General features: G+C 58.2%; 1 protein-coding gene across 1 annotated transcript; it reads right to left on the reverse strand.

The window, feature by feature from the left end:
- CYB561 (cytochrome b561) lies at window positions 1-3,319 on the reverse strand (the record flags this gene model as incomplete). Its single annotated transcript, XM_080712451.1, has 5 exons — window positions 3,112-3,319; window positions 1,503-1,601; window positions 1,198-1,301; window positions 737-894; window positions 1-193 (listed from the first exon to the last, which is right to left on the reverse strand). Exons 1-5 carry the CDS (start codon window positions 3,314-3,316, stop codon window positions 1-3), a joined length of 759 nt encoding a protein of 252 aa, XP_080568577.1. The 5' UTR covers window positions 3,317-3,319.
- Window positions 3,320-17,768: the final 14,449 nt, after the last annotated feature.

Consider the following 17,768-nt stretch of genomic DNA (forward strand, 5'->3'; position numbering starts at 1 on the left):
TCACTGGGAGCCGGGGCTGTCTCCCTCTGTCAGCGTCTTGAAGTCCATGGAGAGCGCTTGTTCTTCGGCCTGGGGAGGCCGCTTCCAGTCAGCTTGAGCCAAGATGTAGAGCACGGTGGCCCCAAAGCAGACCAGCAGCAGGCCCAGCACATTGGCTAGGATCCCCTCAGGCTCTGACTCGCTGTACTTGGCCCTGCAGGGGCGGGTGGGAAGGAGAAGCCGCCTAGTCAGGCCGGTGCTATTATATCCTGGCCTTAAAGATGCATGGGTTCGCCAATTCCAGCCCCCTCTGTCCTCTCCCAGACAGAAATGCCACTGCTGTCTAATTCCATAAAATGCCGGCTCAGAAAACAAATGTCTAGCTGGGCATGGTGGTGCACACCTGTAATCCCAGTACTTGGGAGGCTGAGACAGGAGGATCACCAATTTGAGGCCAGCCTCGGCAACTTAGCGAGACCCTGCTTCAAACAAAACAAAACAAAAAAAAAAAAAAAAAAAAAGAGGGGAGAGGGAATGGGGTGGGAATTGGGGAAGGGCTAATTGGGTGATTTGTGCATATCTGCTTCTACCATCTTGTACCCCATTAAGATGTATGACTACAATGCACTAATAAAAAGAAAAATAAATAACAAAAATAAAAAGGGCTGGGGTGTCGCCTGGTGGTAGAAAGCTCTGGATTCAATCTTGAGTGAGGGAGAGCAGACACAGCGCGTGTCTGAGGAGTCGGGGCACTCACCCGAGTTTAAACAGCAGTGCTTCCTTCAGGCCCAGCAGGGCTGTGCCCACGGAGAGGAGGAAGATGGCGGCACCAAAGAAGATGTGCTGCGGACGGTAGCGGCTCCGCAGAGAAAACGAAGCTCCGGGGAACAGGAAGAAGCTGAAGCCCACGAGCCACTAGAGGGAGGAGAGGCGAGGAGAGCCACGCTGGACACCGGGCGCTGCCTGGCCAGCGGAGGCCCCTAGGGGCTGTCAGGAGCGGGAGCAGGAGGCGCTCGCAGGAACAGGGTCCTTCCCATCCTGCTTAGCACTCGGGAAACTGCGTGTGACCAAGCACAGGGCCACGCCAGCACGAGGGAGGCCGGCTGGGGGACCCCAGCCCGGCACCTCAGCATCCAGAGGGGCACTGAGGGATCTCCCCAGCTCCGCACCTCTGGCACGCCAGCGCCGCCTCTCTGCCCTCCCGCGGCAAGGACTCACCTGCACAAAGTACAGGGCGAAGACCAGGACCCCGCACCAGCTGTGCAGGCTGTACAGGTCGGCGTAGCCCTTCTTCTTGTGGTAGTCGAACACCGCCACCAGGCCTGGGGCGGAGAGGGCCGTGTGAGGACGCGCTGGCCAGCAGAGGGTGGGACCCAGGGCACGAGGCCGCAGGTCCGGGCTTCGGCCCAGCCCATGAGGCCAGCACCCAGCGGCCCCCGCGGGGATGTCTGGGGTGGGGGCCGAGGGGCAGCCAAGGCAGCAGCTGCTCTCAGGCCCACGTCAGCCCGGGGACAGGGACTCACCGACCAGGGCGATGACGACGGCGAAGACGTGCAGCAGCCCGTGCAGGATCTTGGTCGTGCGTTTCGCCTCCTTCCTGAAGACGCGGTAAACTAGCAGGGCTGCGCAAGGAGAGGAAGAGACCGCTGGAGGCTGAGCTGGAGGCCCCGGGGGAGGAGACAGCCACACGGGCAGCTCCCTCCCCAGCCCTGCCCGCCCAGACTCCTGCGCAAATGAGATGGGGGCCTGAGCCACCATGAAAGACCCCCACCCACAGCACCTGCTGGACCGGCAGACACCACCCAGCCCACCAGCCTGCAGCTCCTGACTCCTGCACCAGGTGTTGGGATTCATCCTGTAGTCACTCTGGGGGGACAGCCAGCCAGCTTCACCTTTCAGCCATGTGGCTCCTCTGAGTCAATACTGAAGCCTGACCCAAGAGCCCTTTCTGTTAACATGCAGGCTCCTAGTTCCCAAAAGTGGTTCCCCTGTGGCCCCAACCTGACAGCCACCACGTCCAGCTGCAGAGGGCAGGGCCAGGGCCCTGGGGGAAGCGCTCTTGGGGTCTCCGCTGTCACCAGGACCACCTCTAACCCCAGACCTGGCTTCCAGATGCCCTGTTTGCAGGCCCGGCCAGGCAGGCCCAGGAGCTCTAGCTCCACGGTGCCCGGGCAGCAGTGCACGCCTGCGCACACCCGCGCATTCTTCTCCCGATGTCTCCTGAAGATGGTCGAGCTCACAGCCCAGCCCCGCTATTTGCTCTAGAAAGCACATGTCCTCCTCCCCCATGTCCCTTACTGAAGCAAGGGGTAAAAGTACCAGCTGAAGGTGGGTGTCATGGTGCACACTTGTAATCTTAGTACTTGGGAGGCTGAGAAAGGAGGATCTGGGTTCGTGGCCAGTCTCAACTACATAATGAGACTTTTTTTTTTTTTTTTCCGTACTGGGGATGGAACCCAGGGGCATCTACCTCTGAGCTACACCCCCAGCCCTATTTTTTTTTTTTTTTTTTGGTGGTACTGGGGTTCCTGGAAGCCCTTCTACCTCCGGGCTACACTCCCAGACCTATTTTTACATTTTCATTTGGAAACAGGGTCTCCTAAGCCAGCGCGCGCGGCTGGCTTCGAACCTGCACGATCCTCCTGTCTCTGCCTCCCAAGAGCGGGGATTACAAGCGTGCGCCACCACGCCCGGCTCCAGCCCTATTTTTAATTCTTTATTTTGAAACAGGGTCTCACTAAATTGCAAAGGGCCTAAGTGGCTGAGGCTGATCGCGAACCACAATCCTCCCATCTCGGCCTCCCAGGTACTGGGATTACAAGCGTGTGCCACCACGCCCATAATTTAGTGACACCCTGTTTCAAAATAAAGAATAAAAATAGGGCTGGGTGCAGCTTGGAGGTAGAATGCCCCTGGATTCTATCCCCAGTACCACAGGAAGAAAGAGAGGAAGGAAGGAAGGACGGACAGATGGACAGATCTGCTGAGGAGCAGCTGCCACCTGCTGGCCTCAGGGCCTGGGTTTGGACTCCATCTCCTCAGGCTCTAACCCAGCTTCACAGGATCCTACAAATCGCCTCTCCTCAGGACAGTCACCAGCCCAGACACAGCGGGGGCTGCCGCAGGACTCACCGTCTCCCTGCAGGAAGATCAGGCCGATGACCATGCAGAGGGGGTGGACGTTAAACTGCAGGGCACTCTCCCAGGCAATGCCGCCTCGGTACAGACCCAGCCAAGCACCGGTCATGGCCACCACGGTCAGGCCCAGCAGCTGGGAGAGGGCCACATAGTAGGGCAGTGCGCGGGGTGTGGGCGCCGGGCCAGCGCTGCTCTCCATGCTGAGACAGCTGCTGCAAGACGGGCAGACGGAGTGGGGTGTGGGGCAGCTTGTAATCCCCACGCTGGGGAGGCCGAGACAGGCTGATCACGCCGGTTCCAAGCCAGCCTCAGCTACTGAATGAGGCTCTCAGCAACTAGGGAGACCCTGTTTCCAAATAAAATAGAAAATAGAACTGGGGTATAGCCTGGAGATAGAAAAGCAGACGAAGGAAGCCACCTGCCACCTCCAGAAGGCCTTCCCGCCTCCCCGTCACCCCTGCCAACCCCAGGCCAAAGGACGCTCACTGGCTCTCCACCTCCAGAGCCCTTCCCACCACTAGCAGGCGGGAGGCTAGAGTCCCAGAAGCCCTCTGCAGGAGACACACCTGACCTGGGCTCCCTGTGCAAGGAAGGTGCAGAGAAGACACCCCAAATTCTGTGGCCCACGGCCTGCACTGGATTTCCTACTGCATGTGGCCCTGGGTTTCCCCGGTGGGGTTTACGTTAAGTTAGAGAAGCAACTTAAGGAGTTAGAGACAACTCCTTGCAGGTCCAGGGTTAGCCACTTCTCTCTCCAGGGGAACAGAAAAGTACACCTGGGGGGGCTCCCTCCCCTCCGCCTCCCATTTAGGCTCCAAGCTAGACGTGTCTTCCCCACCCCAGAGCAGGCCCTCTGTCTTGCCCAGCCCCCGCTGTGCCACCTGGGGAGCCCCCAGCCACCTCCCTTCCTGCTCCCCAGGGTGGGCGAGCACTGCCTAGGCAAGGACACCTCAGCTGTGGGCAGGGTGGGGACAGGAGGAGGGCGGCGGGGACAAGCGAGGCCCAGCCTCCAATCCCTTTGCCACCACACTGGTAAGCAGCCTGGGCCCCACAGAAAGGTCCTGCTCTGGCTGGACACTGCCCCAGCGAGCACACACCACGGTGCCAGCCCACTGCCCCTCCCGGGACGTCACCAGCTGGCCTCACCCCCAGGGAGGGCCGCAGCAGGGAGTGGAGGCTTGGCAGCTGCCCCTCCAGCACCAGCTCGTGCTCCACCCTGCAGTGCTCCAGATCAACACGCAGCCTCCTGGTGCTCAGGCTCCACCTCCCAAGGCTCCCAAGGCTCAGCCGGACAGTTGCAGCGATGGCTCAGGCTGAAAAGAGGAGGATGGGCTGAGTAATGCACACGCCTGTGCAACACGGACCAGCGAGGACAAAACTACCTCACTGACATTTGATTTATATGTTACATACATTTTTCCAGAAATATATTTTTATAGCCGGGCGTGGTGGCACACGCTTGTAATCCCTGCGCTTGGGAGGCAGAGACAGGAGGATCGCGCAGGTTCAAAGCCAGCCACGCTGGCTTAAGAGACCCTGTTTCCAAAAGAAAAATAGGTCTGGGAATGTAGCCCGGAGGTAGAAGGGCTTCCAGGAACCCCAGTACCACTATATATATATATATATATATATATATATATATATATATATATACTTTTTTTTTATAGAAACAGGATCATACCATTTTCTTCTCTGTCTCTGTCTCTGTGTGCATATGTGTGTGTGTGTGTGTGTGTGTGTGTGTGTGTGTGTGTATGTTGTACAGAGATGGAACTGAGGGCATCCTACTTCCAAAGTACATCCCCAGCTCATTATATTCTTTTATTTTGAAACAGTGTCTCTGTCACTAAGCACCAAGTTATGAAGGGCCTCACTATGCAGCTGAGGCTGGCCACACACCTGAGACCTCCTAGCTCCACCTCCCAGGTACGAGGGTTACAGGTGTGCGCCACCACACCCGGCTTTGTCCAGGCTTTTTATATGTCCATCATATGATTTTCCAGAAGCACAGCCCTAACCCGCACTTCCACGGTATGTAGGAAGATTGTTTCCGAAGCCTCGGCCAACAATGAACCCCTATTTCTGGAACTCTGGTAACGGTCCTTGTCACTATAAGTGTAACTCCAAAATCTAGTGCCAGTTCTGTCCTAGCCCCAAATTTAAACCCACTTGTAATGGTCAACCCTACACCTCTACCAGGACACCCGCCAACATTTCAAAAGCACCCATGGTCAGATTCCTCTCCCATTGAAAACATGTCCTCTTTAGCTTCCCCGTTGGCCGGTGGGGCTCCCCACCTCCCAGGTCTGGCCTGTGCACCCTGGCCCCTCCACAGGCCGGCAGCCCAGGGCTCCCCAGGTCTCTGCGGTCACCTCTGACCAGCCATCTTCAGCTGCCACCCAAGGCAGGACCTGCAGCTTCTTTCTCTTCAATCTGCCTGGCACACGAGGGACAGACCCAGCTTCCTAAGTCTCGGTCCCCTGCCCGCAGAGATGTGGCCGCGTTCAGGTCTGCGGCCCTGCCGTGTCCTGCCCAGGCCCGGGGGGAGGAGGTGCTCCTGGCTGCTGGCCCAGTGCCCAGCGCTGGCCCCTGCTCTTGGCCCAAGGCTCCCCGCTGCGCCCTTACCTTTTCTGCTGGTCTCAGGCTAAGCCCATGGTGCTTCTCTGCTGAGGGGCCGTTAAGAAGGGCGGCTTATTCTCTGGGACTCCTCAGAGGATCTAACCCTTCAGCCCGACCCAGCAGGGGAAACGCTCTAAAGGGAGAAACGCTGTCCTCTGGTGGCGTGTCCGGCTGCCCGCTCCCTCCAGGCCACCACCTCCCTTATTAGATTCATCCCCAGAGAGCACGGAGGACAGTCAGAATCTGATTAGCTCTGAGTTAGGAAGAGCAGAAGGAACATCGCCCTCGGTGCTGCCACGACTCCTTTACACCACGTAGAATACAAAGGGCAGGTCTCGGGGTGCGGGGACTCGCTCCGCCACAGCCTGCTCTTCCCATCCCAGCAATCTCCAAAAACAGGCAGAAACCCACGCGAGGCTCTCTCCACGGGTGACCGCTGAGTGTGTGGCTCAGTCTGGCTTCCCTGAGAAGCTGGCGCCGGGGTGCCGCGGTCGCCCCTGCTTGGCCCAGGCCTTTGCCCACTCTCTCATGCAATCCTCAACACAAAGCTGTGAGCGTAACAGGGGTATGACCCCATTCAACAGGTGAGGAAATCAGGGCGCAGGCGAGAGAAGACGTGCCCCAAGTTAACATCAGATGCACCTGCTGTGCACCAGCACGGCTAGACGCTGGAGCTAAGAAGACACGTCTCTGTCCTCAAGGAGCTCCCAGACAAACCGTAGAAAGGGGAAGAATTCACAACCGGCCTGCATGCCTCACCCCACTGCACACAGAAGAGGGCGCCCCTCCTTTAACAAGCTGGCAGCTCCCCCAGGAGCCGGTGGTCTCGGTCTCCCGCTGGCTTTGAGACCCCGCACTTCCTCGTGCCCCATAACTAGGGTGGCACAGTCACACTCCCAAATACTAACGTTAGTAGTCAAGGATCTGAGGCAGGTGTGCTGGTTGCTGAGGCAGGGGAATTGCAGGTTCAAGGACAGCCTCAGAAATGTAGCAAGGCTCTCAGCAATCTAGTGAGACCCTGTTTCACAATAAAAGATAAAAAAGTCTAGGGGTGTAACTCGGAAGTAGAATGCCCAGGGTTCAATCTCAGTAACACACACACACACACACACACACACACACACACACACACACACACAAAGGATCAAGGCAACCCTTGCTGGGGAAGCTGCCCAAGCGCGGGGCTCCACGCCCACCTTCTTCCTCCCATGCCAGCCTCCCATTCCTCCCCACCCTCGGTGCCACTATGGCACCGAGCACTGGGGCTGCCCTTGGCTCTCCTGAGGGAACGCCTGAGAGGATGGGCAGGAGAGAAGGGACAGGAGGGCGAGTGAGCTGTGACATCCTCACATCAGCTCATTCTGGGACCACAGCTGGGAGTGAGTCGTCCAGGGATGACGGATGACCTCTGGAGCTGTGGGTCCTGATGCAAGGGTGAGTGACCTCCGAGGGCTTGTGGCTTCATCCAGATAGACAGAGAAGACAAAGAAGTGAGCGGCTCTGTGCTTTGCATAGACCAATGGAGAGTTCTCTAGTAACAGAACTCCCAGGAAGGGCTGGGACACAGACAAACGCCCCAAAGGCTCTGGACGGATGGACGGTGCCCTGCCTGTGGCGCCTGCACTTTCAAACCTTGAAACCTGCTGGGCTCTGTGCCTGCATCATGGCCCCTTGTTCCCCAGGCTTGCTGTGGAACATTCTGTGACAGCACAGGAGGGGGTGACAGCTCTAGCGGCTTCTGGAACCTCACTGCGGCAGGCAAGCATCCCCCACACGCACCACCTGCAGTCAGACGCCACTTAACACAATCAAGCAGAGACAGAGTTACCCGCAGGGCCTGACCTGCGCAAAGTGCCTGCTCCTCAGCAGGCGGGCCAGCTGTGTTTTATTAAAAGGTGGCCAGCCCTAATCTCGTTATTAGGGACCAGACACTGCACATGTTCAGCCTGGGGGGGCGAGGGCAGAGGGGAAGGGGACTAACTGGGCTGGGTCTGTGATACAGAGGGGACTGGGTCTTTTCTTTTTTAGCACGCTCGTGTGTGTGTGTGTGTGTGTGTGTGTGTGTGTGTGTGTGTGTGTGTTTTACGGGGGACTGAACCCAGAGGCATTCTACCTCTGAGCTACACTCCCAGCCCAAGTTTATTTTTATTTTGAAAGCAGGGTCTAAGCTGCTGCGGCTGGCCGCACACCTGCAGTCTTGTCAGCCTCCCAAGTCCTGGGATTACAGGTGTGCACCACCACACCGCTGGATCTTTTCTTGGTGGGCAAAACAGCTCAGCTGTCCTAGAATGTGATGTGGGAGAAGGCCAAGGGAGGGCTGAGCTGTTGTCTAGACCACTTCTTACCACCTGGCACCCGAGACAGAAAGCAGAGCTTGAAGCCAGTATCAGATTCGGGGGCTCTGTGTCAGGGCTCCTAGTTCTTAAAAACAAAAAAAGATTTTCATCTGTTAAAATCAGAAAAAGGAGCCAGGTGTGGTGACACACGCTTGTAATCCCAGCACTTGGGAGGCTGAGACAGGAGGGATCGCACAGGTTCAAAGCCAGCCTCAGCTAGATAGTGAGGTTATTAGCAACTTAGTGAGACCTTGTTTCCAAATAAAGTATTTAAAAAAAAAATAGGTCTGGGAGTGTAGCCCAGAGGCAGAAAAGCCCCTGTGTTTCATCCCCAGTACCAAATTAAAAAAAAAAAAAATCAGAAGAAAAGTTGAGGTATAGTTCAGTGGCTGATGAGTGCATGAGGCCCCAAGGTCCACCCCAGCACCGTGTTATCAGAAGAAAAATGAGTTTTTTAAGGTTAAGAAAAGGGTTTTAATTTTTAATCTAGTCTGCATGGTGTTTATACCAACCCCACTGTAAAATTAAGTATTTATTTATTTATTTATTTATTTATTTTTGAAAGGGCCCACGATGGTCAAAGTATCTAGGGCCCTTAAAAGTCATAATGCAGCCTGTGATTTCAAAGCCATACCACTGTTTCTGACCCGCCCCCACGCAAGCCAAGCCCCCTCTCAGCCCCTTCCTCACCTATGAGATGTGGGACACCGAGACCTACCTCAACTCGGGAAAGATTAAGTGGGAAGAAGATACACGTTGCCTGGCAGTGTCTGCCACACGGTGGGCATCAAACGCAGCCCTAATGGCATCTTCTGAGTCACACGTCAGCCACGACTGACACAGGAGGTCTGGGGACCCGGGAGAGCCTGGTAGCAGCCACCATGACGCTCCCTCTGATAAATTCTCCCCCAGCTTCCCATCAGCCTCCCACGCTCCCTGGGCAGGGAACAGGCATGATGGTCTGCTTTTAATCTGTGACATTTTATACCCTCAAAATTCAGTTTCGACTTGATTAAAAGGCAGAGCGTGTTTTCCCTGCCAAGCGGCCTTTGGAGGTGGGTCGTTCCTCCCGACTGTCCACCGGCTGGGTCAGCCGGCTCAGAAGCACCTGCTGCGGGCGGCCCAGGCCCAGCCTGGAGGGCAGGTGGCGGGGCGGGCGGCCGCGGGTGGCCCCTGCACAGGGCGGGCCGGAGCGGCCTGGCGTTTCCTGGTCTCCATTAGGTATCAGCGGAGAAATCTACGGGAGGTGGCGGAGCGTTTGGTGTTTTACTCGCAGTGAAAAGAAATGATCGGAAGGCAGGCAGCCCGAGCTAGAACTTCAATGAATGCGTCTTAGGAACCCTCAAGGGCTGCGGTTACGCGTGTACCTGCCAAGAAAACGGGGGTAGCCGGCAGAGAGGCGGCGGGGGCGGCCGGGGGCCCGGGCCCGCTCTGGGCCGGGGGCGGCAGGGGTCCCGGCGGCCGCGACCCGGCCCCGCGCCGGCCCCAGCCGGGTTGCGGGAGGCGGAAGCGGTGCCTGCGCGGCGTCGGCGCTGGCCCCGGCCCGGGGCGGCGCGGCCTCGGCTCGGGCTCCGCGGAGCCTCGCGCTGCGCGGGGGCCGCCGGCTCCGGGCCCGCACGGAGGCCGGGGCCGGCGCCCGCCACCCCGGCAGGCCGCCCGCGCCCCCGGCCCCGGCCCGCCCGCCCCGGCCCGCCGCCTACCTGGTCCGCGCGCCGCGCCGCCGACCCGCTCAGCCGGTTCCGCGGCGGGCGGCGGCGTCGCCATGGCAACCGCGCGGCGCCGGAAGTGCCGGGAGCCGCGGGCGGGGGGGGGGGGCGGCGGCGCAGGTGCGGGCTCCGGCCTCCCCGCCCGAGCTCGCGAGGCCGCTAGGGGTCAGGCGCCGGCCGCCGGGCGCGAGTCAGTGTACAGGCTGGCGCCCACCCTGCCCGGGGCCAGCTGGGACACGCGCGCGTGCACACACGGGCGCGCACACGGGCGCACACACATACACACGGGCGCACACACATACACACGGGCGCACACACGGGCGCGCGCACACATACACACACGCGCACACACACGGGCGCACGCACACACGGGTGCACACACGGGCGCACACGCGCGCGCGCACACGGGCACACACGGGCACACACACAGGCGCACGCACACACACGAGCGCATACACACGGGTGCACACGGGCACACACGCGCGCACACACGGGTGCACACACACGGGCGCACACACACACACGGGCGCACACACAGGCGCACGCACGCACACACACACGCGCGCGCACGCACAGGCGCACGCACACACACACGGGCGCACACACACGGGTGCACACACACGGGCGCACACACACACGCGCACACACACGGGCGCACACACACGGGTGCACACACACGGGCGCACACACACACACGGGCGCACACACAGGCGCACGCACGCACACACACACGCGCGCGCACACACAGGCGCACGCACACACACACGGGCGCACACACACGGGTGCACACACACGGGCGCACACACACACGGGCGCACACACAGGCGCACGCACGCACACACACGGGCGCGGGCACACACGCACGCACACACGCGCTGGTGACCGGTTTGGCCGCCCTCTTTGCAAAGCTCGAAGGCGCTTAGCGAGACTGACGCGCAGGCTGCAGAACAACCTGCACGGCGGACTGTCCGGCCCGAGCCCCGCGGCCCCTGCCCAGCCCGAGGAGCCGCCGGCCGAGGCCCGAGCCCGGCCCTTTGGCGGCGCGACCGGCGCCCGCGCAGGAAGCGCGCAGTGTCGGGCCGCGCACACTTCCTGCCCGCCGGGAACAAAGGGCTCCTTCCCGTCGGGCTCCCGGCCAGACCCACGAGGGTCCGCGCAGGAAGCAGGGTTTCCGCCGCGGCCCAGCCGGCTCGCCCGGCCCCCCGCGCCCACCCGGACGGGGGTGCGTTCGGGCAACTTCTCGTTTGGAGGAAGCGAATGGACTTTTAAAGTAAGAAACAGCCTCCTTGAGTGCTACAAAGCCCGAGCGGGCCACCGTGCCTCTCCCGGCGGCCATGAGCAGTAGGACGGGCGGCTGCGGATCCTCAGAGGAAGGGCAGGCCGACAGCAATGGGACCAGTAACCACAGCTCGTGTGCAGCGAGGCAGGAGCCAGCCCAGCCCAGGTGACCCGCGCGTGCAAAACCCCAGAGGCTGCCGAGTGGAAGCCGCCTTAGTGACCAGCTGGCTCGAGGCCGCCGCCTCCCGCCGCCCTCAGGGACCCTCCTCCTGGGCTCCCGTCCTTATCTGGCACTTAGCAGCCGAGCTCCAGCCAGGGGCCGAGCGCGCCAATTAGTACTCGCTTGCTTGTGGAGAATAGCAGGATACACCATCCTGTAAACACGCGATGATGGTGTGGACGAAGCAGACTGGAATGACCATCGCAGGCGCCAGGGAGTTACGGGATGGGCTTTCCCAAGGATGGATTTTCTCTTCTTTCTCCTTTGTCTTTTCTCCTGCCTCCCTCCTTCTTTTATTTATTTCCTTCTCTCTCTCTCTCTCTCTCTCTCTCTCTCTCTCTCTCTCCTGTTTTGCTGGAGATTGAACCTAAAGACAGTTTCCCTCTGAGCTACACTCCCAGCCTTATTTTATTTATTTATTTATTTATTTATTTATTTATTTATTTATTTTTGGTGGTACTGGTGTTCCTGGAAACCCTTCTACCTCCGGGCTACACTCCCAGACCTATTTTTATACTTTTTTATTTGGAAACAGGGTCTCTTAAGCCAGCGCCACTGGCTTCTAACCTGTGCGATCCTCCTGTCTCTGCCTCTCAAGCAGGGGATTACAAGCATGCGCCACCACGCCCAGCTTCTTTTATTTCTGAACTTTGAGCCAGGGCCTCACTAGGTTGCTGAGGCTGGCAGTGAGCCTGTGATCCTCCGGTCTCAGCCTTCCAAGACTGGGCTCCCAGGCGTGGGCCACCGCCGTGCCTAGCTGGCTCCCTTCTTTAAAAACTCCATAAGGTGGTTTGTGTGATGGGCAAGAAATGGAGAGCTCGCCAACCCTACTGAGCACAGGAAGTCGCCGGTCAGCATTAGTAGGTAATTCCACCTGCCTCATAGTTTAAATCCTCACATTTCTCCTTTAATAGATAACTGAGCCAGAGAGGCTGAGCTCCAGGACCACATAGGAGCCTGAGCACAGGGCCTGCAGTCCAGGTCTGCTGGGTCCCTGCATGGTCATTTGCAAATGTTATTCAAAGTTAGCTATTACAAATAATATATTTACTGGGAGCAATGGCGCATGCCTGTAATCTCAGTACTTGGGAGGATTGCAGGCTGGAGGACAGATAGCCTCAGCAGGTAGTAAGACTCATCAACACTGTTTCAAAATAAAAAATAAAATCAGGCTGGGGGTATAGCTCAGAAGTAGATTGGCCCTGGGTTAAGTCCTAGTACCACAATAATAATAACTATTAATAACAACAAGCATCTGTGGACTCACCACTCCATCCAAGACAGAGATTGCAATATTTCTGTCTACCTGTTTTCTTTTTCCTTTCCACCCAGGCTCTATTCTGAGTTTTGTCTTTCTCCATTCCTTGTTGTAAATTTTTAATTTAAGTTGGGCGTGGTGGCTAGGATCAGTGGCACATGCCTGTAATCCCGGTAACTGGGGACGCTGAGGCAGGAAGACCACAAATTTGAGGCCACACAGCACACACCTGTAATCCCAGTACTTAGGAGGTGGAGGCTGGAGGTTCAAGGGCAGCCTCAGCAACTTAGTGAGACTCTCGGCAACCTAGAGAGACCCTGTATTAAAAAATAAAAACTGGGTGTGTAGCTTGGAGGTAGAAAGCCCCTCCAAGCATTCTACCAATCAATCCTCAGTACCACAATAAAACAAATTTTTAAATTTAATAAATTTTTTTGGTAGTACTGGGATTCCTGGAAGCCCTTCTACCTCCGGGCTACACTCCCAGACCTTTTTTATATTTTATTTGGAAACAGGGTCTCTTAAGCCATCATGGCTGGCTTCAAACCTGCGCGATCCTCCTGTCTCCGCCTCCCAAGCGCGGGGATTACAAGCGTGTGCCACCACGCCTGGGTAAATTTAATTAATTTTAAATTAATAAAGTTTTAAATTCATAGAGTCTAATACAAGCACAGAAAACTGGATACCACAAGTGTACATCATCATGAATTTTCACAAGGAGCACACACCCATGTAACCGATGCTTGAATCCAGAAAAGAATACTGCTGGTATTTAAAATGCTCTTAAAGCCAGGAGTGGTGGGCACGCTTGCAATCCCAGCATTCAGGAGGCTGAGACCCGAGGATCACAGTTCGCGGCCAGCCTCAGCTACTTAGTGAGGCCCTCCGCAACTCAGTGAGACCGGTTTCAAAATAAAGAATAAAAAATAGGGCAGGGGGTGTAGCTCGGAGGTCAAATGCCCCTGGGTTCCATCCCCAGACCCGCAATAAATAAATCAATAAATAAAATGCTCTTAAGCAGAGCATAGTGGCACACACTTGTAATCCCTGCGCTTGGGAGGCGGAGATAGGAGGATCGCGCAGGTTCGAAGCCAGCCACGCTGGCTTAAGAGACCCTGTTTCCAAAAATAAAAATGTATAAAATTGGTCTGGAAGTGTAGCCCGGAGGTAGAGGGGCTTCCAGTAACCCCAGTACCACCAAAAATTTTAAAAATTAAAAAAAATTTGTAGCATGGCCAGGCATCCCAACACACACACCTGTAAGCCCAGTACTTGGGAGGCTGAGACAGGAGGATTTTAGTCAAGACCAGCATCAGCAATTAGTGAAACTCGCAGCAACCTGCTGCGAGTTTATTGATTTTGGGAGGACTGGTATTGGGGGGAGACGGAGAATTAGAAGGTAAACTAGCGAGACATATAAACGCACAGATACACATTCATGGTGTGGCACGTGCTCAGCCCCCACAGCAACCCAATGGCGCGGAACACCGGCTGTGCTTCGCATCACAGGTGCTGTGTAAACATCGTAAAGGAGAAGGGGTGGACTACGAGGGAGGCAGGCCACCATTGAGGGGTGCTAAGGGAGGCTTCCGAGGAGAGAGAAATAGGGGCGCAGGCCACGGGAAGACAGGCAGAGGAGGGCAGAGGCCTGTGGCAGGGACCTGTGCCAAGTGTCCATTCTGCCCGCGCTGGGCTGTGCTCGCCCCAGCAGAGGAGTTAGCTGCGTGTGCAGAGATGGCAGGCAGGGTGTAAAGAGGTCGGAGGGTGGAGGTGTGGGGCAGAGAGTCTGCCTGGGTTCTGGGACGTCTGAGAAGTCTCCATGGACCCATGGTGGCAGTTGTGCGTGACCACACCCTCCACCTGCTACAGCATCTGCGCCCTGGGCCCCCCTCACTCCGCCCGGGTGTGCCCTGTGGCCAGAGGTAGTATGGCTGAGCAGGAGGTGCAGAGGCCTGGTCTCACACTCGCCCGGGCTGGCCTGCCTCAAGTGAGGACATCTTGAGAGGTTTGTGTCGCAGTCAGGTCCTCAATCCCCACCTCCCTACTCTTCTCCCTGAATGGTGGTCAATCAGTCAGTTGAATAACACGAAAGAGTACCACTGAGGGCATTGGAGACACCGTGGAGAGCAGGGAACACCGCCGAGCCAGGCGAGCGGGCTGTGAGCCTTGGGGCACGGGGTGACCAGAGCCTTGGTGGTGTCAGCAGATGTGTGGAGGGGGGAGGGAGGGACTGCTGATAATGACAGCCCTGATCGTCTCCAACAACCGTCATAAACGGCAGGACTGGGACTCCTGCACTTTGTCCAAAGTCTGGGGGAGCTGCGTGCTCAGCTGGGCTCCTGGGACCAGCCAGGCGCTGGACACCCACCCCTGGCGCTCCACCCAGCTCCTCGTCCCAAGGTGCAGTGAGGCTGCGGTGGCCGCTCTGAGCAAAAGTTCAGGGTGACGAGCGCGGCCTGGAGGAGGCCCTGCACAGGCCCTGGGCCCACATGCCTGGCATTGCCACCCTCTCCCTGATCAGGACTTCCAGAAGAGCAGGAGGTGGGGCAGCATGGAGGCCCTGCCTCAGTGGGCACACCTAGCGCGATGACCCTCAGAGTCACCCTGAGTCACAGCACGGTTGTCCTGAGTCAGAGGTCCCGCCATCCTTCCTATTTCTCCCGACCTTGGCCCCGCCCACCACCCACCGCCTCCCGCCTTGAAGGCTCCGGTCAGCTCAGCTGGTTGTGGCTGAGACCGCAGGTTAGACCTGAAGGGCACCTTGACCTTGGCCCAGAGGCCCCGTCACCCAGCGCAAAACAGCTCTTCTCCCAGCCAGCCAGGGGGCTGGAGCCAGGGCTTCATCTCCCTGCGGGGTCGACTGTGCCCCTGCCCTTCCAGGAGCCCAGGGGGCCGCACCTGGAGCAGGGCCCAAGCCTGGGGCCTCCAGGTGAGTGTGATTCGAGACCTCCCCGCCAAGCTCCAGGGCCCAGAAAGGTTTCTGGGGGACTTAAAGGAGACCCTTTTTTTTTTTTTGGTAGTACTGGGATTCCTGGAAGCCCTTCTACCTCTGGGCTATACTCCCAGACCTATTTTCTGTATTTTTGAAACAGGGTCTCTTAAGCCAGCGTGGCTGGCCTCGATCCTCCTGCCTCTGCCTCCCAAGCGCAGGGATTACAAACATGCGCCACCACGCCTGGCCTAAAGGAGACCCTTTAAATGAGGAGCCCCAACTCGGAGTCCCATCTCACAGCTGGGGGCATGATGCTGAGTGCCACACTGCCCCCTTCCACAGCCCCCTTGTCTGCTCCATTCTGGGGCAACTTCAGGTTGTCATGAAGCCGGCCCCAGCTGCACTCCCCGCTGCACACTGACAAGGGAGAGCCCGCGCCAGTCACCCTGGGCTCCTCGGCACGGCTACAGCCTGGCCCTGGGCACCCTATGGCACCCAGGTGGCCACGTCGGCATCAGCCACACACCACAGGCAGTGCCTCCCCTCACGCCACCTCCAGATTCCTCCTGGGAGGTGCCCGAAGCCTTTCCCGCCAGCTAAAGGAGAGAGTGTCACACCCCAGCACAGGGAAGGTTCCCACCCTTTGCATAAAAGCTCCTCTCAAGAGGAGTGCCCCTGAACAAGGCGAATGCCACCAAGTGAACTAAAACCAAAATGTCATCTTCCCACTAGAATGGCATCTTCATCCACATGGGGCAGCCCCATGTGCCCCAACCCATCATAGATGCCTGCTAGCGAACCTGGCTGTTGAGGGCCCGGGGGAAAGGGCCGGGCATGCCCGGAGGAGGCAGGAGGCTGCTGGGGCTGCAGGAGAGCTGAGGCTCCTCCGGCACGGAGCCTGGGTGGCTGGAGCTGAGGGATGGACCCCCAAAGAGGGATTCGCCCCTGATGGAGCCAACAGGGGGCGTCTCTCCCCAGCCCAGTGGGAGGCTGGCCTGACCCAGCTCCAGGCTCCCACCGCCACCGCCAAGGCACGCGGCCATCCCTCCCTCCCCTGGCCTGTGGGTCCCCGTTGTTCTGTCTCGGTGCCCCTCACAGACTCTCTCCTCCATCTTTCCCTCCCTTCCTGAGCTGAGGTTCAGGCTGAAGTCCCTAACTCCCGGGAGGCTGATTAGCATCTCTGCCCTTCAGAGTGAGCTGCAAGCGTCTGCGCTCCATTTCCTGGCCCCTCTCTGGAAACAATGAATACGATGGATGTGCACGGCCAGAGCAAGGTGTGTGTGCCAGCTCAGGGCCAGACACACCGGCTGGGCCTCTCAGTGGGAGAGAGCTGGTGGCACTGAGGACCAGGCAGGGGGCGTCACCTGGAGGGGCCAGGTCAGCACCTGGGCATGGACAGCTCGGCCAGGGGAGGCCTGGGCGCCCCCACACCACGGCCCCCACACACACCGTAGCCAAGGAGGCCGGTTCATTCCTGGCGGCCAGCTCTGTACCCTGGCTGCCAGGGCAGCCCAGGCTCTGAACCAGCAAAGAAGCAGGGCTCCCCGTGAAGGCGGGTCCAGCTGGCTGAGTGCCGAGGGCCGGCTCTGGGGGAGAAAGGCCAGCGAGCCCCACCTTGGGGGACAGTGGAGGATGAGCGGGCCGCAGGGGAGGAACATTTCCAGTGGAGCAATGATGGGCAAGCTCCCAAGGAAGACCTCTGAACTGTGGGGTAAAGATGGAATCTGGCCAGAGCCCCAAACACGTTTTTAGCCAAGTAAGGACATTTTAAAACCATGCTATATATTCTCACCACCATTATATGAAATAAGTAATACTTTAACTACAAAAGAAGCTATTCAGAGTAATAAAATATCTTGTTATATGCCAGGTCAGCTGGCAGCTTGGCTGACCTTGCTGATGGATCTCATGTGCATGCCGGTGATCTTGTTTGTGTCTTTATTGCTCACTGTGGAGCCTGTAATCAGGGTCCGGCAGCCTGGGAAGCGCTGAGGATGGCCCTGGGCAGCAGGACTGGAGCCGGGGGGCACCGAGGAGGAAGGGCCCTGCTGAGCAGTGTAGATTTTATTCCCGAGACAGTGAGCAGCTGGAGAAAGGGCCGTAGTGGACGGATCCTGTGGTCAGGTGGAGGCATAGAAGGAGCATTCCCAGCCGTGTGGAACGAGGACTGGGGGGCCACAGGAGGAGCCACAGCGGAGATGATCTGGCAGGGGAGAGGGCAAGGGCGGAGGGGACAGATAGATACTCAGAGGTGTGCGAGGAAGAGCCAGGGACTGAGGACACGGTGGGCATGCCAGGGTGG

The sequence above is a fragment of the Muscardinus avellanarius genome (assembly GCF_963383645.1).
Source record: "Muscardinus avellanarius genome assembly, chromosome: 16".
Lineage (NCBI taxonomy): Eukaryota > Metazoa > Chordata > Mammalia > Rodentia > Gliridae > Muscardinus > Muscardinus avellanarius.